This window comes from Chaetodon auriga, chromosome 21, assembly GCF_051107435.1.
Source record: "Chaetodon auriga isolate fChaAug3 chromosome 21, fChaAug3.hap1, whole genome shotgun sequence".
In the NCBI taxonomy this organism is placed as follows: domain Eukaryota; kingdom Metazoa; phylum Chordata; class Actinopteri; order Chaetodontiformes; family Chaetodontidae; genus Chaetodon; species Chaetodon auriga.
The window spans coordinates 6,652,133-6,675,326 of NC_135094.1; the positions used below are offsets into that span (position 1 = coordinate 6,652,133).

The 23,194-nt window shown below is 42.3% G+C and overlaps 2 protein-coding genes across 3 annotated transcripts in view; one reads left to right on the top strand and one right to left on the bottom strand.

The window, feature by feature from the left end:
- pou6f2 (POU class 6 homeobox 2) overlaps nucleotides 1-479 on the bottom strand; it is a 66,077-nt gene extending 65,598 nt beyond the window's left edge. Inside the window, exon 1 of one of the 2 annotated variants that reach the window (XM_076761520.1) lies at nucleotides 129-479. In XM_076761520.1, the coding sequence (XP_076617635.1) occupies nucleotides 129-300 (172 nt within the window). In that variant the 5' untranslated portion in view covers nucleotides 301-479. The remainder of the gene's footprint in view (nucleotides 1-128) is intronic. The other variant, XM_076761521.1, reaches the window with a different exon arrangement.
- Nucleotides 480-7,620: 7,141 nt separating this feature from the next.
- Nucleotides 7,621-23,069, top strand: vps41 (VPS41 subunit of HOPS complex). Its single transcript, XM_076761494.1, has 28 exons — nucleotides 7,621-7,821; nucleotides 8,203-8,241; nucleotides 10,884-10,991; nucleotides 12,488-12,565; nucleotides 14,083-14,157; nucleotides 15,157-15,219; nucleotides 15,995-16,060; nucleotides 17,677-17,796; nucleotides 17,869-18,015; nucleotides 18,098-18,164; nucleotides 18,448-18,545; nucleotides 18,631-18,760; nucleotides 18,895-19,010; nucleotides 19,100-19,218; nucleotides 19,785-19,866; nucleotides 19,961-20,053; nucleotides 20,151-20,278; nucleotides 20,401-20,545; nucleotides 20,659-20,700; nucleotides 20,791-20,841; nucleotides 20,933-21,070; nucleotides 21,152-21,206; nucleotides 21,287-21,427; nucleotides 21,561-21,697; nucleotides 22,240-22,339; nucleotides 22,421-22,465; nucleotides 22,563-22,636; nucleotides 22,746-23,069. The coding sequence occupies exons 1-28, from the start codon at nucleotides 7,801-7,803 to the stop codon at nucleotides 22,824-22,826; spliced, it is 2,559 nt and encodes an 852-aa protein (XP_076617609.1). The 5' UTR covers nucleotides 7,621-7,800; the 3' UTR covers nucleotides 22,827-23,069.
- The last annotated feature ends 125 nt before the right edge of the window (nucleotides 23,070-23,194 follow it).

The window sequence follows — 23,194 nt, forward strand, 5'->3', positions numbered from 1 at the left end:
CCTGACACTGCTGACACCTGTCCCAGCACTAGAAGCCCTGCGTTTGCACCTCGCTGCTGTCTGAAACAGACCTCAACCAGCAGCTTTATGAAGGAGAAGGGACGAACGGGAGGCGTGAGTCCACTTACCGTACAGCTTGTTGGGAGTGCCCTCTCTGTCCGTGGCCTCGGAGGGCAGGAGCAGGGGCTCGTCGTTCAGATCGCTGTCTGGGGTGGCCGCTTTGTCGTCCGCCCGGAGTTCTGCCGCGCTCATGTCGCTGCGCAGGGAGAGCAGCGGCTTGCTCAGCTGCCCTGTAATCATCGGATCCTGGATGGAGCTGGGAGCCCAGGTGGGAAACGGGGAGGAGGAAAAAAAAAGAGAAAACACCCCTGGTTAGATGTGCTTCGGCGTCTCACCCTCACCGGCTCCTTCTCTATGTCTCTACTCTCTACCCAGCTTCTCCTTTCTATTGCTCACTCATCACTCTCCCTCTCTCTCCTGCTCCCTCCCTCTCCAGCTCTCTCTTTTATCTGAGGCTGGTGCTACCCTGCTGATACTGCCGGCTGCTGCCTGGTGAAGAACTGTTACGGATCGCGTGGCTTTACCATTATACCCTGCAGTCCTAAAACAGTGATACATCCATCTCCAAGGGCTCATTACTACCTGACATGTGCCTCATCTTCACCAAACACTAGGCTGACAGCAGGCTACAAAAGAGGTCCACTGGCTGTGCGCTGATAAATAAATGAAATAAATATAATTCTACATCTAAAGAATGGAGTGAAAACACACACCAGTGATTACATCAATTTTCACATAGTTGGGGACAAAAAATGAGATCAAAGGTGACATCTTGCAGCACAGTCTGAAGCAACATACACTTAAGGCCTGATTTAAACAAGAGATGAAGTCCAAATTTTTCTCCCAATTATTTTCATTTTTTGTCTGTACTTAGAACAAGAATGAACAGCATCTACATGATTAGAGCAGACATTAGACATCAGTATCATCTGTCTGAGTGTCCTGGAAGAGCAAAGAGAAAAAACATCACGGTTTAAAAATACCAAAAATATTTTTCTGAGCATTTTATGAATGCCATTTTTAAATGTTTCCATCAGGGCATTTTAGCTGTAGGAACACCCACTATTTTTTTTTTATTTTATTTTTTTTACTTTTACAAACATTAAAAGGAAAGTTTCTTAATAGCCACTGGAAAACGGCTCTTACCTAACAAAGCTCCAGAAGAGTTAAAAAAAAAAAAAAAAAAGAGGTTTCAGAAAGTCCAAATGTTGAAGTCAGTCAAACAGCAGCTAAAACATGCCACCACAGCGCAGAGACCAGCTAGTACATACTTTCTACTGAACCAGAAGAAGCCAGCTCAACCTTTGTGTATCTGAATGGCCACCACAGGTTCAAGCCTGAGGTTGCTTCCTAACGCAGGCACTGGAGACGTCACCTCCTCCCTCTCTCTCTCCCTCACACACACACACTCCCTCCCTCCTTCACTCCCTCTGTCTCTTCCCCCTTGTGTCCCCTGACTGGAGAGCTCCTCAGACAGTGTTCACCCCACCTCAGGCTCTGAGACACAGACACAGAGCAGCAGGACTATGGCCTTCTTCCTTATTTATGAATCAAGTCCAACCTAAACGTATCTGAGCAAAGGACAGGTGACCGCCACGTATATAGGCCCAGAAAAGAAAAAAGTGGGGGTGAGGCTTATCTTGCCCCTGCACCCATGAACACATCCCCCCGCCTCTCTCAGGGTGGTCGATGAGTTCCTGCCCAGAGGGGCCTTTTTAATGTGCTCGGCCCTCTTTGATATGACACATGATAATCTATGAAAATGTTAATCAATAGAAATAGTTTAAGCTGTCGTTAAAAACGTGAGCCGGCTGGTCAATACTCATATCCCTGGTAACAATGTCACTAGTCATCAGGGCTTCATTTGTGGAGCACTTAAATGTGGGACACTGCGCATCAATGCACCTCTCTGCCCGCCGAGGTAAACACATTTTCCCCTCTGTCTGAGCCTGGCCGCACTCTGCATGCATTTGGGTCCACCCCCACCTCCCACCTCCTCTCCTTTGAGTTGCTTGATAGGTCCACTGGAGGGCAAAATTAATACCTAATTGAATCTTGCAGTCATCAAAATAATCAATAGTTTTTTATTATTTATTCTTCACAGTCTGTTGACTGTTTGAAAGCTCAGAGGGACAGGGGAGAGCACAGGCAGCCCTGAAATTTCTACCGTTTCACAATGTAATTTTCGCTGGGGCAAGAGAGTTTGCAAGACCTATAAAAAATGAGAGCAGTGGTTTTTGTTACGAGGTGGGGGAAAAAAATAAAGGAAAAATGGGAATCTTTGCCCCGGCAGCTACGATGAAAAATAGAATAAACAAGCTACTGACACTTCAGAGAAGGGCAGGGTCCTTTCTGTCCATCCCTCCATCTTTTTCCCTTTCCCCTTTTCTCCTTATTTCATCATATCAGGAGTGTGGCGGTACCTCTCTAATGCTGGCATTTCTCTTCCTGACAGACTCCAAACAAGTGCTGGGAATGAGATCAGAGCTCTAATCTTCCCCTGGCCTCTGAGGCTCGAGGATAAGGGGGCAACACATCTCTCACCATCTTACGCAGCTGTTAATTACTTCATTTCAAAACAGCTAGCTTTGCCTATTTGCAATCATGCCACCAAATTGGGCGTGTTTATTAATTTAAGGCCAGGGAGTAATGTAATTACACATAATGGGATAACTGTAATCATATTGTAAAAATCCGTAATAAAAAGGGATATTTAAAAAATTACCATAACAAATTATATTACTCATTCTAAGCAGTGGATGTTTAATGGATTAGCTTCATTTTTTAGAGTAACCCTCAGACCTCTGGTTAAAGCAATAATGCGAGTTTGCTCATTTGTGTGTGTCTAAGAAGGTTGGCGGGAGCAGACATGAAGGAGAAGGTTTGTCTCATTTCTTCTCTGTTCACTCGGTCTGGCCACAGCCCAGAAACAGGTTGCAGGAACAAGAAAAAGCACTTGATCCCCCCTCTGCCTCCTGTTCACCAAACGTCCCCAGTGGCCGAATAATCAGTGGTTAGCAGAGAGTCCCGAGCGTCATCAGATATCCATGCTAATAGCTAGCGGTCTTAGCAGTGCTGTCTCAGTATGAGGGACAGTGGGTGAGGGGTTTCAACCTGAGACTGACACAATCCACACCAACACTCAGGGCTCAAAAACAGCCTCAATAATCATTATTATGGTCATAATATTGTTATGATGTTAATATGTTATTCACAATGATCTTTAATATTTATGAAAGCATTCAACATGGACTGCCCAAACAGAATACCCGAAAGCTGCATTCATACATACTAAGTCTGCAGTCAGTCTACATTTATCATTAATATACGTCACTGTTTTGTACTAACAGAACATGACACTCGCTGGTTCCAGCTTTTCCGATGTGAGAATTTGATCCTTTTCTTTTTCGTACTTGAGAGTAAAATAAATATCTTTGAGTTTTGGACTGATGGTCAAATAAAACAAGTAAGGTGAAAACGTCACCTTGGGCATTTTCATAATTTTCTGACATTTTGTCAACAAAGGGTTAGGGCTGGGTACTGATGTTCAATACTTTTATGACACCAACTGAACTGTTTAGATACTATCAAGTATAAAAACATTGCCTTGTCATTGAGTGGCAAATTTTGATATTTAAGGAGTAAATCTCATCAGCATCGGTGAGCAGCATGCCTGGACCAAGATCTAACAATGCTGGTGACTGGCTGCCTAACATTACATGCAGGAAAAACACCATGTTAAGCCTAGAGATGGGGCTCGAGCGTGTTGTTATATTTTGAGAGGTCTGACTACAGTCTGTGGCTCATAGGCGTAAATAGTAGTCGATAGTCACAGTCCTGCACAACAGAAATGAAACTTTCTTTCACATAAACTGACTTTGGAAAGCCAGTGACAATAACAATTCAACAAAAAAACAAAATGATTTCATGAATTATTTTTTCATTTTCCAGTATCTTTCTCAATCTGTCTCACCAGGTGCCAATTAGAGTAATAATCCCCCCCTTGCTCTTTTTCATTTCTGCAATCAAGCTTTTTTTAATTATGCATGCTGATGTTTATGTTCACACTTTTCTTACATCTCCAGTGAAAGTCACGGCAGATTGTAAACCTGCTCTGCATTAGTATGTCATATTGAGCTGGGACACAGGTTATGAGTTTTATAATCTCACTAAAGCACTGGTGACCTGTCCATTTTCCTGCCTCGTGCCAAGTGCATGCTGGGATAGGCCCCAGCACACCTGTAACACTGAACTAGGTAAGCCAGTGTGAAAAGAATGAGATTTAAAATCTACCCAAAATTTACGTCAAATCCTGTGTTTGCCTCGTCAGGTTAGATGACTTTCTGAGATAAGAAATGTATTCCAAGCACAAATACAACACACAATACAATTATTGTCTGCAATCAATCCTTGGCAGCTTTCTTTTAAACTCATTATCACTGGTCTATGTGTCCTACTGGCTACAGAGAAAATAAATTCATATAGTCATTAGCTGATTTGTTTTTCTGCTGGAAACAAATGAGTTAGTATTCATTGTAATGCAATCATAATGAACCAAGTAATGCAAGGACACAGATACTGCCAAAAATAAAATTTGTTTTCTTTGCTGCAGTGAAATTTGTCAGATGTCTCATGTTTTCAGTGATACGTTTTATTTAGTTTTCCAGGACTAAATCTGAATCCAAATTGACTTCAATGAATTTAAGGAATGTTTTCCACAAAACAAAACAAAAAAAACAGTAAGTATGTCAGCCCGTATGCTAAAATAAGACCAGCATATTGAAAACTCTTGCCTCTTGCTTCTCAAAGTTATAGTATTGATCTGACGACCTCAAACAACTCAAAACTAAAATATAAGTGCAACTTTATTTTATTTTTTAAAATTACATTTACTATACCACTCAAAATGCCAATTTTGAATGACTGTTCTGTTGTGTTTCCCTATGGTATTGGGCAAATATCCCAAGACCTCAGTGTCTAATGTAGTATGGTAGATGATGATTTGTCTCCCCCTTAGGGTTATTAACCAAACTGTTCCCCTCTGTCATGGTAAATGGATCTTTGTGTAGTAACTTCGCCAAAAAACCTTTATGTATGCAGATGTCTACAAGTGCTGTTAATCATTTCTGTGATTTACTAATCAAAAATGCACAAGTTTGCATTATTGCATCTGTAAAATGACCTGCTAATTTACTTCCTCTGCATGCACTCTTTTTGAAAAGCTGGCTAGTGGTATAAGCAGTCAAGATTTGAAGTGGGCTTTTTTTTTTGACACTCATTAATATGATCAGCAGTTATTCATCTCTACTCCACTAAAACTAAAATGCTCCCCAGTGAATGGTCGGCGGGTCAGTGAAGGCTGAGGGCTATCAAAGCAGTGTATTAAAAGGAGCTCTTTGAAGCTTGTAAACCACGGTGCCCAGCAGGTCCACAACAGATAGACGCCTGTGATTGGTCAGGTGTGTGTGTGTTTTTTGCAAGATCGATTCATGGAGCTGACATTCTGGAGCATCAAAGCTTTCAGCACACTAATCTGACTCCTCCTATGAGGGCACGGGTTGTTTTTATTATTTTCCCTTTATTCTATGAAATGCTTAGAGGGGCTCCTGCATGCTTATGATATGAGTGTGGGCGAACCATGTGTTTTAAAGGGTTGAAAGGCAATGAAAACATATTGAAATCAAGCTCACACACTGTATTTATCAACCAATAAATAATGCAAAACTATAGAGAGAGCAGCAGAGAATCACAGGGCTATCCACTGGGCACACTGCTGGCAGCAGAGTAGTGACACCACAGAGATTCACACACCGCTGCTCCTCAAAGTCAGCTTCCCCTCACATTGTCTCTGGAGACCTGTGCCACATACACACTCATGCAAGGTGTGAAAATCTGATTTCCCAAAAAGGATCGGTAATTCTCTATGAGGGTGGAAGCCACAATCAATAAATCATTGCTAAGTAGATTGTAAAGAAAAAAAATTATTCCCCCTTGGTATCAGTGCATTAGGATTCTCCTGAGGATGGATGAGGCGAGATGGGGGTGTGAGACAATCTCAATAAAGAAGAGGCAAATCATACCTTTGGCATTCATCTGGACTCTGGCAAGCAGCTGTCAGCAGGATGAAGAAGCACCAGGAGAGTCGACTAACATCTGAGGGATTCATGTGGTCACCGAGTCCAGGAATGCCTAGAAACATGCAAAACCAAAAGTTAACTGACTGTCTGTAACGTGTATGAAAGCAAGCTTCTAGATCACTTTAATGTTACTTTGAAATTTGTATTTATTCGTTTATTATATTTTCCATCAAGTGCTAGAACTCAGTACATTTATTCAAGTACTGTACGATAAAATTTTGAGGTAGAAGTCGCATCTTATGTTACTTTATCCTTCATTGTAGAGTGAACTACTTTCATCACTGCACTTTTATCTGACAGTTCCACTTTGCAGAATCAGCTTTTACTCACAAAACCTAATCACCTTAAACAAAATATGATGGATTTTCAAAATGAGCTTTACCTGCTGCAACATTAATGCTGCAGGTATATTACTGCATCAGTAACAACTAAAAAAATCTAATAATAATATAATATCCTAAAAGAGGACATTCTGCATAATAAGTACTTTTGTGTTTAGTACATTGACATATTAATAACACTCAGAATAATGCATAATACTGCATTGCAGTACATAAGTATTCAGATCCCTAGTTAGCAGAAGTGGCAACACAACATCCTAAAAATACTCCACTACAAGTAAAAGTACTGAATTCAAACTCCGATTTAAGCAAAAATATGAAAGTACTACCATCGTCTATAAGTACTACTTAGTAGCTAGCTGTCTGATAAATACAGCTAGCGGGGTAAAAAGTACAACAACTTATATCTCACTAAATGTAACGGAGAAGAAGTATGAAGTAACATAAAATGAAAACACTCAAGTACCACAAAAGTACTTCAAACGCTATACTTGAATAGCTTACTGTAAATGTAGTAGTATTAGTAACAACGAAGGACCTCAATTCTGCTCTTGTCCCATCTCAGCAGCCATCAGGCCTTAAATCCTCTTGGGGAAAGTTTGGAAGATCAGCTAACTGTTAATTGTCTCCCATTAATTTATTGGACTTGGCACCTTTTCAAATTGTTGAAGTTGATGTAATAAAACTCTGTGAAGATATGATTTGTGGTTTAGAGAATATCCTACCTGTACTTGGCACCGTTTGATTTGTAGACCTTGAGCTTTGTCCCAAAGAAAAAATAGGCTAACGGTTAGCTTAACTTATATGTAAGGTTCATTTTAAGAATGGAGATTTTTCGAGAAACTTGCTAACGACTTAACTCTCAAATATGAATAAAAGTGAAAAAACAAAGTTCAAACCGAACAGAAGGCTATTTAAAATCCAGAATAGCTTAAGACAAATACAACTACGGGGAAGAAAACCACAATTAAGGTATCACCTGTTCTTTGTCATTAATTGTCACATCTCCTCCTTTCGACGGTTGGTGTCGGCATTTTTCTAGAAAACACTTCAACACCCACAATGCCTCACGGCTTTGTCTCAGTCATGTGATTTAACTTATGACAGAAGGAGCAGGCTTCGACAACAAACATCATTTTGTTGTGTAGTGGATATTTTTGAGATGAAACAAACCTAATTGCTATGTTGTGGACCTTTAACATATATTCTCTTAACGCGTATTGAGATGTTATAACTATTCTATTCGGATACAGCTGATAATAATGGCGGAAGTGGAGGAGCAGGTGAGCGCTGCATGCTAACGTTAGCTGGCTAGTGATGATGTTTTATACGTATGTGCATCAAAATAAAAAGAAGTATGATCGGTGAACACTGTCAGCTGCCTTTTGATTTGGTTTAGCTTGTTATCTACCAGTTTTTTGTCGTTTGGAAAGCGTACATTTGCGTGATATGTGGTAATGGCTTTAGATTAGTTTGACATCTATGTGCTGCCTCTTGTAACTTACATATTGGAGCTCTTGTGCCCTGGCTGATCTCCACAGTCTGTCTTTGAGTTAAATTACATTTTACTGCACGCAAGCTTTAAATATGGCTTTGGCACTTGAATATATTAAGACATCTAATGAGAGATTGTTGAAATCCACTTAAAATGTCTCTTCATTCAGGGCAGAAAACAAAGTGAGGAATTCACAGATGAGTCTGAGGTAAGATACACATTAACACTTTGTGCTGCTCTTTCTTTCACCTACAAGAAGACAAAGAGTGTTTATATGGAGCTAAATGTAAAAAGTTACACTTAAAATGTGTTGCAGTTGCACCAGTATGTCGATTTAGAAATGTATCAGCAGCAACATATTGCTGATGACAGGGGTGTGCATACTTCTGTCAAGCATGGGTGATTCTTGGACTCAAATTCAGCTCGCTGCCCACTGAAAGGACTATAATACATAGCCAGCTTTTATCAACCCAGCTCGATCCCAGAAGGATCTTTGTCAGGTTTTGAGAGGTGTCAAACACTCATGAATTACAGATAGCTTTCCAGATCCATCAATATTATGACTGAGCTTGTGCATGTTACAGTACACTTGTGCTTCTGAGAATCACAAGTAGGCTAAATAAAATATGGCTTTACACATCAGCCTGGCAGGAAGGAAGGAGTTTGTCGGTATAGGAAGCAGACAATAGGATGAATTATCAGGGAAAGGTTGCAGCGGACGCTTGCACCTCTCAGAAGAAAACAGTTAAGAGTGAGCGAAAGGAAAAGGGGAAAATCCCAGGCTTGTAAATAGAAAGAGCTCTTACATCCTGTTTTCTGTCTGTGGACAGTGTGTTCAGTGCTGTCGGACACGAACGCTCACAGGAGGAAAAAAGCACTAGGGACCGTGAGATTGTGTTTCATCCAAGTGGCGACAAGCAGTTGATTATTTACTTAGTATGCTGCAACATAATTTAGCTTTCTTGGTGTCTGCCATTACCTGGATGACAGCAGCCTCACAGGATAAAGGCAGCGTGTGCTCTTTCTCTGCTACTCACAGAAGAAATGAGCAGGATAAGAATTTTACTTGAACGTCAGACACACGCCGTTCACTGCCTTTGTGATTTAGTCTGATTAATGACATAATGCCGTAATAAGCCTTGTTATGAGTGTTTTTCCTTGGTCTTGTTTAGATGTTGTTTATACGGTTGAGATCAGGTTATTTTTAAGGCCAAGAAGCACCTGCAGTTGTCAAGTTTCTCTCCTCATTCATTCAGATTTTTTCCCGTTATTTGTCACCCCCCCGTCTGGACGATGTGTTTAAGACAGAAAGAAGTGGAGGGTTGGGTGGCAGGATGATGCATTATTTTCTTAAGAGGGCACGTCGTCTTTTCTCATCCCACATGTCAGACTAATGTGGTCTCCAGTGTGAATCTGAAAGCAGAATGTTGCCCTTGGTTTGGTCCAGCCTGATGTATCTGAACTGCCAATAGGCAAAGAATGTGTTGAAAATGGACACAACACAAAGACAAGCTCAGTAGTTGACAAAACAGAAGGCAACTTACAAGAAATGGCAAAAGTTTGAAAATGGGTAGTTTCTCTCTGGGGATGAAGTTTGCCTTTGTTGTTTGATACACCTTTGAAACCCGTGACAAATGCCCTCGCATCAGAAATCTCACAACCAGAATACACAGGAAATAGCCTAGATATGGCGTTGTTGAGTGGGAAAGGATTGTTTTTGAAAATAACATTTTTTCCACGCTATTGTCCCCCACCTCCAACCCAGTAGCACATAATGGCAGACAATGTTTTGAGTTGATGCACCCTCTGGGCAGCCACAGACTGTGCAGCATTGGTTATAAATTGAATTATGAGTAATATTCGGGCTGTGACTGGCCGCAAATGTTGGCTCACGCTGCAAAGTGTAGAATAGCTTAAGTTTGCTTTATGAAATGACTAAATTCATGTATGTCACAGGGGATGAACGGTCTCATGAAAAAATAACTGTATGGCTTATTTCATGCAAGTTAATGGAAATTTGTCTTTGTGCATGTATCTCCTGATACAAGAGACCAGAATTCATGAAGGATTGGCCTTGAGTGTGGATGTAAAAACAGCCTCCCAAAATGTATTCATTGTGAAAATATGACTTTTTGTTGTTGATTGTTGTTGGACTGCTGCTGAAGACTGTGAAGGACCCCCTGTTTATTATATATAAATTGATGAATAACTGAAATAATTGCCTCATCAACAGAACATTAACTATTTTGATAATAATTTTGATCAGTGGTTAATAATTTCAGTCATTTTTTCGAGCAAAAACACCACAAATTCTGTCTCAAATGTGAGGAGTTGATGTTTTGATGAAGCTCGTCAAGCTCATGTTAAGTGTAGTGGACTTAAAGGTTCCTTATTCTGTGTATTTAAAATTCTGAATTGTGTGTGTTCGTGTCAACCACCAAGCTGTTTTCTTCTTCACTGCCTTTGTTGGTGCATTACTGCTTTTTTGTCTGTCAATCAGCGGAAAAGTGCTAAACAAACATAGATAAGAATAGCTGCATCCTCACACAGGGACCCAGCAGGGACCCACACATAAAAACATTGCTCCATAGCGCCACTAGTGGTCAGAAACTCCACAGGGTGCCTTTAAGGTGACTTGCAACTTCTCAGTTGTTTTTAAAAAAAGGCAGAGCACAGGATTTAAATGACTTGAAGTGGGCATTTTGTATATTTCAGTTTACTGCCTCAAGGGTTTTTGTCAATGGCTTTCAAAGCATGTTGTGAACTATAACAGTGTAAGAGGCTGTAATGAACACCTTTCAGGATGCGTTACAGTGAGAGCACATCTTACAAGTCTACTTTCTCAACCAGGAGGAGGACAGTGAGGAGGAGCCCAAGCTGAAGTATGAGAGGCTCTCCAATGGGGTGACAGAAATCCTCCAGAAGGATGCCGCCAGCTGCATGACCGTCCATGACAAGGTAGAGGTTATAATCCACCACCCACAAGGGCATTTCAGTCTCAAGCCCGCCCGTCTCAAGTACAGATTTCACATTGTTTATGTACGCATTTGAGAGATGTCCTCTTCAGAGTTGGTTTTCATCCCCTCTGTTCAATCTCTAACGGCAGCCCATTCTTTTCTCACCTTCCCCTGCTCTTCCTCTCAGGGAGGCACATCAGAAGGCACCAGGCGCCATTGTCTTCTCCTCTTTTTATTCCCACTCTCACATATTTTTTCGCTCCTCTCCTCCGTTTGTCCAATGTTGATATTTTTAAGAGGGCCACTCTCGGCCAGATGGTTAATCGTTGTGGCACCGGCAGCACACATGCACGCCTGAGCAGAGCAAAAGTCACCACCAGTTATGTCTCCTCAGCTGATGTTTTATTAACCGCTATTGATTTTCATTTATTTATTTTTACTTTGAGGATTTGGTCCCCCCTCTTCTTCTTTTTTTTTTTTTTTTAACCTCAAAATAGCAACCGTGCCACAGCGAGAGACATTGCTTTGCTGAAATTCTCAATTTGATCTGACTGTCTTTCTTCCTGGGATTTCTGCGCCTGTGTACCTTCTGCCATCCAGCTACCTGTGTGGTCACACCAGCCCCCTCCGCCGCGCCAACCTCCCACAACCTTAAAGCCACCGACAGCACATATTGCCTTATGTTGCCTCATATTTTAAGTGTCTGAATCGGAATTTCATTTGAACAATTCCATTCTGATAAATCCCTTTAAAAGTCGCTCCGCCTCACAGGGTTGAACCCTTTATTTATTTATTTTTGGTTATTTTATTTGGGGAGATTGCAGGGGCTCTGTCTGACATGCTCAGCTGTGCCTGTAAATATAAGCATTTCATTATAGACTGCACTGAAGCATGGTGGGCTCGCCGCACATCCACATGCTGGTCTAGAAGGGAGGGGGATTAGGAGGAGGGCATGGAGCAGGGGCTGGGGTGGAAGAACACACACTTAATCTAATGCCAAAAGCCCCCGGTTTCTATAATTTTTTTGTCCCAGCGGACTCCCATACACACACACACACACACACACACACACACACACACACACACACACACAAAATCACACATGCACTCTTGTTGAAGCACAAAACACAGAAACCAGTTGCTGCTCAGCAGAAATAATGGCTCTGCACTGGGCAGGGAGGTGATTGGGTTGCATGGGGAGCATGGGAAGAAGTCAGATGTACAGTGCATTTATTATGCTTAAGCATTTTAATTTGAGAAAAAAAATGCCATTTCACACTGTATGCTTTAATAAATAGGGCTTTTCCACCCCCTGCAATTTCACAGTTTTGCCTCCAAGCCCACCCAATCCCCACTCTGCCCATGTCGCTCCAGCTCCCCAAAGTATTTTTTTTGATCCTCTTCCACAGCCTTCATCAGCACAACGTTTTTACCAAAATCCTGAATTTGTTTCCAGTGTCTTCTGCGTTGATTTACGTGACATTTGTCCCCTTTCAGTTTCTTGCCCTAGGTACTCATTTTGGAAAGGTGTTCCTGCTGGACGTTCAAGGAAATGTGACTCAGAAGTTTGAAATTGTGAGTACGTTAAAAGCATCGTCCTGCTGTCGCATGTGATAAACCTACACTTATTCACTATCCGTACCACTCTCATGTCTGTCCATTACATGCAGGATACGCCTGCAGCCAGTAGCTGGTTAGCTTAGCAGCGTAGAGGCCAGTGACAATATTATAGTGGTTACATTTTTATATCTTTCCTGAGATGATGATGAGATGGAAACCGAGTGTCACGAGGTGAATGTCCGGAACTGCAACGTGCATCACCATCGCACGAAAATGAACGTGTCCACCCAGGTGTCATGTTTCCATCGCTGCCGATTGGAGCTAGAGCTGATAAATACCCGCGACTCCTGCAGAGTCATTTGACCTGGGAATGAATGCTGATTGTACCCTTTCCCACTGAAGACAACAGCCAGATGTTAGTGGGGTTTTATCCGGTGTGGAAGAGGCTTTAGTGAGCTTTCGAGGTGCTAGTTTCCCCCTGTTTGCAGTCTTCATGCTAAGCTGAGCTAACAGGCTGCCTGCAGCTTCATATGTGGTGCACAGACATGAGTGGTATCAATCTTTTCATCTAACGCTTTGCAACATAGCAAACAAGCATGTCAAGCAAGTCCTCAAAGGCAGAATCCCTTTTCAAAAACCACAATGAACACAATGTAAGTCATGTAATGATTAGGGTCATTGATATTTACAGTTTAAAACTTCACATTTGTTGGATTTCTAAGCAGCAGTGATCTGATTTAGTCCCACTGTTTCACTTCCTCCACGTATTTGAACTCACTTGACCTGAAGGGAATGAGTCCTGAACAATAATTTGATTTGCAAGTCAAAAAACCATCAGTAATCAAGGCTGATTTGGCCGACACAAAGGGACAGCTTTACATTAATGTACCTGCACTCATGCTTCTAACTGCGGCGTCCCTGCTGAGCGCATTGATTCAAGTGCTACTCACCGAAACTCACTGCCAGTTATCAGTCAGTGCCTGAAAGAAACAAGGAAGGTGTTTTACCTGAATAGAGGAGATGCCGCTGGGTTCAAAATGAATTGGTCAGAACTCAGTGAGAAGCAGAAAAGGATTTTAAATGTGTGCCAAATACCCAGGTGGAGCTAATACACTAGAGTGACTGTAAAAAAAAAAATAAAATAAAATAAAAAAATATATATATATATATATATAAAAAACTTTTTCTGCTTTCGTCTACACAGAGGCACAGTCAACCCTTTGGGGATGGTTTTTAAGTAACATTTGCCATGATTTATGCCATTTGGATGATCCTTTTTATGTAAAGAGCCCCATAGTGTCATGAAAGCATCAGCAGTGAATTGACACCCCCTAACCTTCACAGTGTTAATGCCACGCTCTATACGTTGACACATACAGGACTACGCATCCATTACATACTCAAATTTTGTGCTTTTCGCTCTTTCTGGCATTTCACTTAGCAGGGTAAAATGTCAGCCAGCAACATTTGGCCGGCCACAAAGATATTCGCCCGCCTCTAAAAAAAGATGCCTCGATATTGTGTCTCCGCAGAGTTCAGTGAAGATCAACCAGATCAGTCTGGATGAAAGTGGAGAGCATGTGGGCATCTGCTCCGAGGATGGGAAGGTGAGATCTCTCTGCTCATCAGCGTCGGGTACTGATCCCTGGGCCTGCAGCGAAAAAAAAAAAAAAAAAAAAAAAATCACCAATCAGTGTTTTTCATCTTTCATAATTCATCCTCAGATTCTTATAAAACTCATCTTATCGGTGCTCAACTTTATGCTAATGCTGTGGAACTGGAGCTGCTTGGTGGTGAATTTTTAGAAGGCAGTTCTTCCACAGTCAGGAGCATTAACCTGAAGTTTTATCGTCTTCGTATCTACACATAAACCCATATTTTTTTCATGATGCGGGAATTTATAAAAAGCTTGTACCAATTTTGAAGAGTAGGGGAAAGGCTTGCACTCAGATCCGTTGAGCTGTCAGTCAGCCATCAGGCGTCTATGGATACCCTCTCCATGTTCTCCACCTTGCTGTTATCTTGTCTCTTCTCATCATTACCACCATCCTTCATGGATTTCGCAGTCAAGATATGCTCTCTGATATCACCCTCCCCCTGCTTCTAGCACTCTGGTGGCAAAAACAAGATCTTGTCGCACAAAAAGTGGAGCAGACAATTAAAATCAATGCTACAGCAATTGTTTGCCCTCAACCAATTCAGTTGGCTGTTAATCCTTTGAAAATCTAACTTAATCCTTAATCGTTGGTGCGGTTCGGAAAAGAGATTGCATCAGAGTTTCATATTATTCCTGTACTTTAAAAAAAAAAAAAAAGCCTTCTTTTTTGGGCCTCGGACTGGGTGTCATGGACTTTAATGGTACATTAGGGTTTGTTGTAGCCAACTGAGGCCGTGGTCGAGACCAAGACGTGGACTTCTGTTTCTAAACCCTGCGGGGTTCAAAGAATCAACTTGTCCACTAATTGGTGACCCAGCGGAGGAGCAGGGAGCCAATCAAAGTCTTTTCTCGCCACAATTCCCCCCGCTGGCCTCGGATAGTTGCAGAGGCAGCAATTAAATGAGAAATTTTGAGTTATTCACCTTTGCTTGTCTCATCTTTGTTCCAGGTTCAAGTGTTTGGTCTCTATACAAGAGAGGGCTTCCATGAGAACTTTGACTGTCCCATCAAAGTAAGTTGACGGCAAATTTTCTGAAAACTTAAACTGGCAGTGGAAGTTTTTGGCTTTAATATATTGTTGTGAAGTAAATGTCGATCGTACAGTGTCATGCCGATAAAATAATGACACCAGCAGCGTTTAGATTGGCTCCCCGTAAGCTTGTCAACTGTAGTCGTTCATCTGAAAATCAACTGTCAGAAAATACTCTGTTAGCTTCGTCTCTGCTTCTTTCATTCAGTAAAAACATAAAATATAATGAAAACAACCCAGTTCGCTTTTCTTGTCTCCATTATGGAAGAAGTGAAGGAATAAGCTCACACCTCTCCCCTAATGTTACTCCTACTCCCCCCTCCGCCCTGACACCAACCCCTGCTGTAGTTACTTGTTTGCATGAAGCAATACTCAAACTGTGTTATTACTCCATTTCAAATGAGGACATCTTTGCCTCTTCAGTGAGCTTCTCTCTGTCATCTTATTTCCAAAGAGTTGTTGTTTCATGGAAATCTGGAGATGAATGCAGTGTGTCCTGTGTTGTTGGCAGTCGCTGGGCTTTGTGGGAAACAGAAAGCGAACTGGTCGTCTTTATGATAGAGGCGACAACAATAATACCACTCGGAAACACTAGAGGGGGGATGTTGAAAAGTTTTCCCTGAAGTTTGCTTTTAAGTGTCTTAGCATGCGTCCGTTTGCTGTTACCTGCATAAAACATCATGAGAGATCTTATTTTGACTCTCCGTAACAGTAAAAACTATGCAGCCTCATCTGCCCGTCGTGTTTTGTTTTGCAGGTGGTGGCGTTACACCCTCAGTTCACCAGATCAAACTACAAACAGTTTGTCACTGGGGGCAACAAGGTAAGTCTGAGTCGTACTTCTTTACTTTGTCATTATGTACAGTTTTAGACATTTCCTACCACAATAATTCATCCTGATTGTGTCCGAGTGAAACCTAATCCCGCAAACCTCCTCACTTTGGCTCGGCTGAAGGCGATGCGCCTGCCTTTGTCTGGTGTGAAAGGCTCTTACTTTCCTGTCTCTTTGCTGGAGTGCTCTCGGGAGAGCTGCCCATTTTCACAAAGTGCTGTTCGCTCAACAGTGTTTGAAAGGCAATGCTTCACAAGCACAGCAAGTAGATGTCATTATCAAGAGGGTACATAGTCTTAGGATTTCCGGGCGCATACAGTGATCTCTTTCCTGAAAGCTCTCTCTGAGAGGTATGTCACTGCGGAAGGTGAAAAGTATCTTACACATTAGATTTGTCATTTTGTGTTTTTGGAAGTAAAACCGTCTACCTGTTACCACACGCCAATTACTGTACACAACTATAAACCGCTCGGAAGTAGCGTCATTGCAAAACCATCCGTAAATAAAGTATATACTGACATTTATACAACACGGGTGAGGAAAAACAACTTTTTTATGAAACCCCATTGTTAGTGTTACTTTGCCATTTTCTTTCAATTGCCGCTGATTCCTCTCAGTTCCAACTTGTGAAGGCCTCCACAATGCGCCTGTGATGAAAATCAATAAGCCTCAACGGGAGCCACATCCTGTCAAAGGAAATTCAATTTTGTCTCCACAGTTCTTTTGTCATATCATCTCTTTGTAGAGCAAACTGTTTATTAACATAGCCCAACTGCTGAATTAAAGAGCCTATACAACCTCCTCTCAGCATCCTTGGTCATATTATGCAGTTTTTTGCGGGGCTATTTTGTATCAGTGTATATAGTCAGGACAGCAACAATGCAGGGCATGTGAATGACTGGCTTTGTCCTCTACGGTACGTGCAATACAAGGCCTGAACATTAAACTGCAATTTATGAAATTGTTCTGCGGCCGCCTTGATGCCGCACTGCATTGTGGTGAGAAACCTCAAACAGCACTCTCGCTGAGCTTCATGACGGTAAATATACAGAGCATGAAAGCATAATGTGCTTAAATACTTGTTGCTGTGCGCCACCCACAGCGGCTACAAGAAATGGTGTGTAGCCATTATGATGAGAGTCAGAAGGATGTATGAAATCAAGCTTGTAATGCATCAAGTTTCAACCCTTTCTTTATGGCCTTCACGCAGTCTCCTGCTTGCAAATTACATCGACCATGTGAAACTGTAAAATTACTTCTCCCACCGCTGAATGTGCAGCTAATGTGAAGCTTTCCCACTCAGACAGAGTCTAAATGAGCAATCTGTCTTCATTGTCTTTGTGCCTAAATGCTCTGAAGTGGAATTAAGATCTTCATGTAAGGACAAAAATCAGGTTTTACCTCATCATTTGCAGCATGAATGAGAAACTTCCAGGCAGTTTGAGTTAAATCTTCAAGGCTGTTTCCACCTTTTGCAGTCGCGGCTCCTGACCGGCTGCTCCTGTGCGATGTGCTGTTCATCTACTGCCCTCTGTAGGCCAGGCTGCACGACTGCACCCCTCAGTTGCTGTGCAGTGTTGAATATTTTCCCGTTTTCTCTCCCAAAGCTGCTTCTGTATGAAAGAAACTGGCTGAACCGCTGGAAGACGTCTGTTCTCCATGAAGGCGAGGGCTCGATCACTAATATCCAGTGGAGAGCGAACCTCATCGCCTGGGCTAACAATGTGGTGAGTGATCAGGCACAGACGCCAATAAAAGCTGCAGCACTGTGAAAATACTGAAAGTCTGGCTTCTTTTAGGGAGTTAAAATCTATGATATCAGTACGAAACAGCGGATCACGAACGTGCTGCGGGACAACGTCAGTCTGAGGCCTGACATGTACCCATGCAGCCTGTGTTGGAAAGACAACACCACTCTCATCGTTGGCTGGGGGACTTCCATTAAGGTTAGCTGCTTTCCTATCTAAATTCATTAAAGACACTCTTCCAGTTTGTCCGACTCTCTGTAATTTCCTTATTTCTCCTCAGATTTGTGTTGTGAAAGAGCGAAATCCTACTGAAATGAGAGATCTGCCCAGCCGCTACGTGGAAATAGGTATGAGATACACTGCACATTTACATAATAATGAATTGCAGGAACATTTGAGCAACAGGTATGTTAGCAGAGGACGATACAGTAAAACAGGAGCTCACGTTGTGGTTGTGTTGAGTCTAAATGGCCTTGCGGATAAAAAAAATGGCTGATATTTTGAAGATGAAGCAAAAGATGTATAGAATATCGTGATGGTACCTCTGAAAAACATCAACCCAAAGCCCAAGATGACGTCCTCAAATACATTTGTTGTATCTTTGATCTTCCTCCGTGTCTTTTCCAACAGTGTCTGCGTTTGAGACGGAGTTTTTCATCAGTGGTCTGGCGCCTCTGGCAGATCAGCTCGTCACCCTGTACTTTGTGAAGGAGAACTCTGATCACATGGTACTGATGACTTCTTTTACACCTCCATTAAAGGGGCAAATGTGGCGTGAAAGCTTTTGCTCATTGTGTGCGTGTGCGCGTGCAGGACGAGGAGTTTCGGGCACGGCCTCGCCTCGACATCATCCAGCCTCTCCCTGAGAGCTGTGAGGAGATCTCGTCCGATGCGCTGACTGTGCGCAACTTCCAAGACAACGAGTGCAGAGACTACCGCCTCGGTGAGACTATAAAAACAGCCCTCGGAGAAATGTCAGGCAGCCTTTTACTGCGCTCTGATTGCATTATGCATCGACTATCAAATGTCAGCTGTAATGCGCAATACGCACAGGCATAAATGTATTTTCATTAACAGAGCACTCCGAGGGAGAGTCGCTCTTCTACATCATCAGTCCCAAAGACATCGTCGTGGCCAAGGAGCGAGACCAGGATGACCACATCGATTGGCTGCTTGAAAAGAAGAAATATGAGGTTTGTGTTGTTGGATTTTATGAAGGTTGAAAAGGTTACAGTCTGCAGTTTGAACTGTGTGTCCTGTTACTGTGGTCTGACTGGGACAGGAGGCACTGATGGCTGCAGAGATCAGCTTCAAAAACATCAAGAGACATGACGTCCAGAAAATTGGGATGGCTTACATCAATCACTTAGTGGAGAAAGGAGACTATGACAGCGCTGCGAGGTATGTTTGACGTCCTGCAGATGCACGGCACATTTATCCATTTGATAAGTTGTAGATATTTGATATTTGAAAAGCTCCTCAGGGTCCATATTACAGAGACTTTGTATTTTAAGCAGTTAAACAGTTTTTCAAAGTGCTTCTGAGCCCCTGCAGAAATATTCTTCATACAATCATGTCTTCACAATGTGGTGAACCTCACTCCATCTTCGCTTATGAGCGACTGAGCCTTTCCAGGATGCCCCTTTCATACCCAATCATGACACTATCACCTGTTACCAATCAACCTGTTTACCTGTGGAATGATCCAAACAGGTGTTTTTGGAGTGTTCCACATCTTTCCCACTCTTTAGTTGTTCCTGTAACCACGTGTTTTTATAGAGGTTTTACACAGCGTCCCAACTTTTTTTGGAGTCAGGCTTCAGTATAAAAGCAGAATATTCCACTCAAATCTCTATTTAAGATTGTAGACAGAGCCACAAGCATCTCCGCGGCTAACAGAGTTAAAAAAAAAAAACAGACTCTTTTTACTTCCTCTGAGTGATTTGAGCACTTTTTTCTAAATTCAGGAAGTGTCAAAAGGTTCTTGGAAAAAACATGGAGCTGTGGGAGAATGAAGTGTACAGGTTCAAGACCATCGGACAGTTGAAGGTGGGTCAGGGGCTCTGGCTCAGAAGTTTGCTGTCTTGTTTTTTCCACAGTATGAGTCTCTTATCAATATTGCACCACCTCTCTCCAATTCCAGGCCATCAGTCAGTATTTGCCCAGAGGGGATCTGCGTCTCAGACCGGCCATCTATGAAATGATCTTGCATGAATTTCTCAAAACTGATTATGAGGTACTTTAGTCTCGACGTCCTGTGACAGAATTCAGTGTTAATCCATCGTTTGGCCGTCAGTTGATGGCTTGTCCCGCCTCCCGTGCTGTCCACGCAGGGTTTTGCCACACTGATCCGTGAATGGCCTGGAGAGCTGTACAATAACATGGCCATTGTTCAGGCGGTCACAGACCACCTGAAGAGGGACCCCACGAACAGAACTTTGCTCACCACGCTGGCTGAACTGTGAGTGATCTTAACACATGAATTACTTAAAGAGTGGAATAAACTTTCAATGACCTGAAAATTAAAAGAGACACAAAATCCACTTTCATGAAGCAGCTTGTTGGTGTTTGATGCTGTTGCAGGTACACCTACGACCAGCGCTACGACAGAGCCTTAGAGATCTACCTGAGACTGAGGCACAAAGATGTTTACCAGCTGATCCACAAACACAACCTTTTCTCCTCCATAGAGGACAAGATCGTTCTGCTCATGGACTTCGACAAAGAGGTGAAAGCCAAGTTTCCTGTCGTGTGTTTGTCAAATCGATCATAAAATGTCGTCACCGACAGTCTCACTGTGTCTGAATCTTTGTGATATATTCTCCAAATTCACGTTGTTAGAAAGCTGTTGACATGCTTCTGGACAATGAAGACAAGTTATCGGTAAGTGTACCTGGCTTCTCTCAGCTTTTCTTTAAGGATTTGATTAAAATCTGCCGCTGCTGATCCTCTTTCTCCTCTCGGTGCTCTTAGACTGACAGGGTGGTGGAGGAGCTGGCGGACAGGCCCAAGCTCCTGCATGTGGTGAGTTGAGATACTTATGACTTTAAATATAACCACATTAGCTCGCAAAATTGAATTCAGAACTGACCTGCCTCATATTTTCCTCCCACAGTATCTCCATAAACTGTTCAAGCGGGACCACCACAAAGGCCAGAAATACCACGAGAGACAGATCGGCCTGTATGCCGAGTATGACCGGCCAAATCTCTTACCTTTCCTGAGAGACAGCACGCACTGCCCGCTCGAAAAGGTACGATTCTTACATTTCATCCTGTTGCAGCTTCCAGAAGCTACAAGACATGAATGACGTCGTCTCCTCTGTCTCTCTCAGGCTCTGGAGGTGTGTCAGCAGAGGAACTTCGTAGAGGAGACCGTCTTCCTGCTCAGTAAGTGTTAGTTCAGGTCCTACTTTTTAGCATGTTGGAAATGATTAAAAGGAAGCTAAACCAGCGAATGTTGCTCCCAGGCCGGATGGGGAACTGCAGACGAGCTCTGCAGATGATCATGGAGGAGCTGGAGGACGTGGACAAGGCCATAGAGTTTGCGAAAGAGCAGGACGACGCAGAGCTCTGGGAAGATCTCATCTCTTACTCTATCGACAAACCACGTATGATTCAGCCTCCTGCTGATTTGTTCATCTGATCCTCTGCCTCTCATTTTGTTTGATTCTATCTTTCTGTGTCATTTTCTCACTTTCATGATATTCCTTTCTTTCCGTCTGTCTGCCGTCGTCTCCCCAGCGTTCATCACCGGCCTCCTTAATAACATCGGTACTCATGTGGATCCCATCCTGCTCATCCATCGCATTAAAGAGGGCATGGAGATCCCAAACCTCAGAGATTCACTGGTCAAAATCCTCCAGGACTATAATCTACAGGTTAGACATGTTCCTCTTGGATTAGCTTCAGAAATAAACTCACAGTTTCTCTTACTTGGATTACAGATGACTGAATGTAGCACAGATGTGAAACTGTTCTTCACTACTAGTAGAACTTGTATTGAAATAAAGGTGATAAATATCAAAGCAGCAGTAAATAATTCAGTGCACGAGAATGGGTTAAACGCCTGAGTAAAACTAAAATCTCACAGGTGCCAGTATAGTCAGTTGAGGTGGCATTAATACTTAAAAATCAGCAAAAGATCAAGTAGTTCTGTTTTATATCCTGCAGCTTCAGCGAAGCGAGACATTTAAAAAGGTTTTTGTAAACACATAACGATTAGTGAATGTTTTTTACTGTAATTATAGAAAAGTATAATTTAGATTTATGTAACTTATTTGTTTGGATTGTATAAACTCTGTAGCTCCATTTGGAAATTATGTGTCACTCTAGCAATAATTAGTCATTTCAGAGGAGGATTTAATAAGAAATTGCATCATGTTTAGTCTCTTAAGCAGCTCTTTGTTTTCTTGTTTCTAAGATTCTTCTCAGGGAAGGATGTAAGAAGATCCTGGTGGCCGACTCCCTCTCTCTGCTCCAGAAGATGCACCGAACACAGATGAGAGGAGTCAGGGTCGACGGTGGGTGCGCGTGTCATGGCGTTCATGAGAAGATGAAGTCATTTTAATCTGTGCTCATGCATGTGTCGCTTTTCTTTTCAGAGGAGAACATTTGCGAGTCGTGCCATGCCACTATATTACCTTCAGGTGGGTTTTCCATGCACTTATGTCAAAGTGTTTTAATGTTGTATTGCATTTTAAAGCTATTTGTTGCTCATTTTTTTGCTTCTCACGTGTGTTTCAGACATGGCCAAACCCTTCAGTGTGGTGGTGTTTCACTGCAGACACATGTTCCATAAGGAATGTTTACCATCTTCAGTGAGTAACTTGCTCATAGTCATTCAAATCTCTCTCCACTTGTATCTCGAAGAATCTCAGACATAATTTGGGTGTCCTGTGCTGCTGTTGCTTTCTCTTTCCGGCTCAGATTCCTGGGGTGCAGTTCTGTAACATCTGCAGTGCGAAGAGGCGCGGACCAGGAAGTGGAATCCTGGAGATGAAAAAGTAATATGGACTCATGCGCTCACTGTGTTATTATTAATGCTTTCATCCTCCCCTCTGTTGCTTCAATGAATATCACTTTCCCTCAGTTCTGAACTGTACACTGACAAAAGGCAAAACATTCATATTGGATCGTCTCTGTATATTTACATCTAACAAACATAACGTGCTGTACTCGTTCTGCATGCCACCGGTGTGACTTGGTGATGAAATGTCTGTAACGTCTGAAAATAAAATCACATAAAAACTGCTTGTGGTTTGTGGCTGATAATTATACATGTGCTCTCTGTAACCCACACAGTCAACCCTGTCAAGTCAGTCAGTTAAAAATGCATACGAGGAATTGATTTAAAAATTCTGCTGAGAGTTTGTGGT

Coding starts and splice junctions, on each gene's coding strand:
- vps41 (XM_076761494.1), top strand. CDS start 7,801: ATGGCGGAAGTGGAGGAGCAG. Junction 15,220..15,994: donor ACTTTGACTGTCCCATCAAA/GTAAGTTGACGG, acceptor TTTGTTTTGCAG/GTGGTGGCGTTACACCCTCA. Junction 19,867..19,960: donor AGACCATCGGACAGTTGAAG/GTGGGTCAGGGG, acceptor CTCCAATTCCAG/GCCATCAGTCAGTATTTGCC.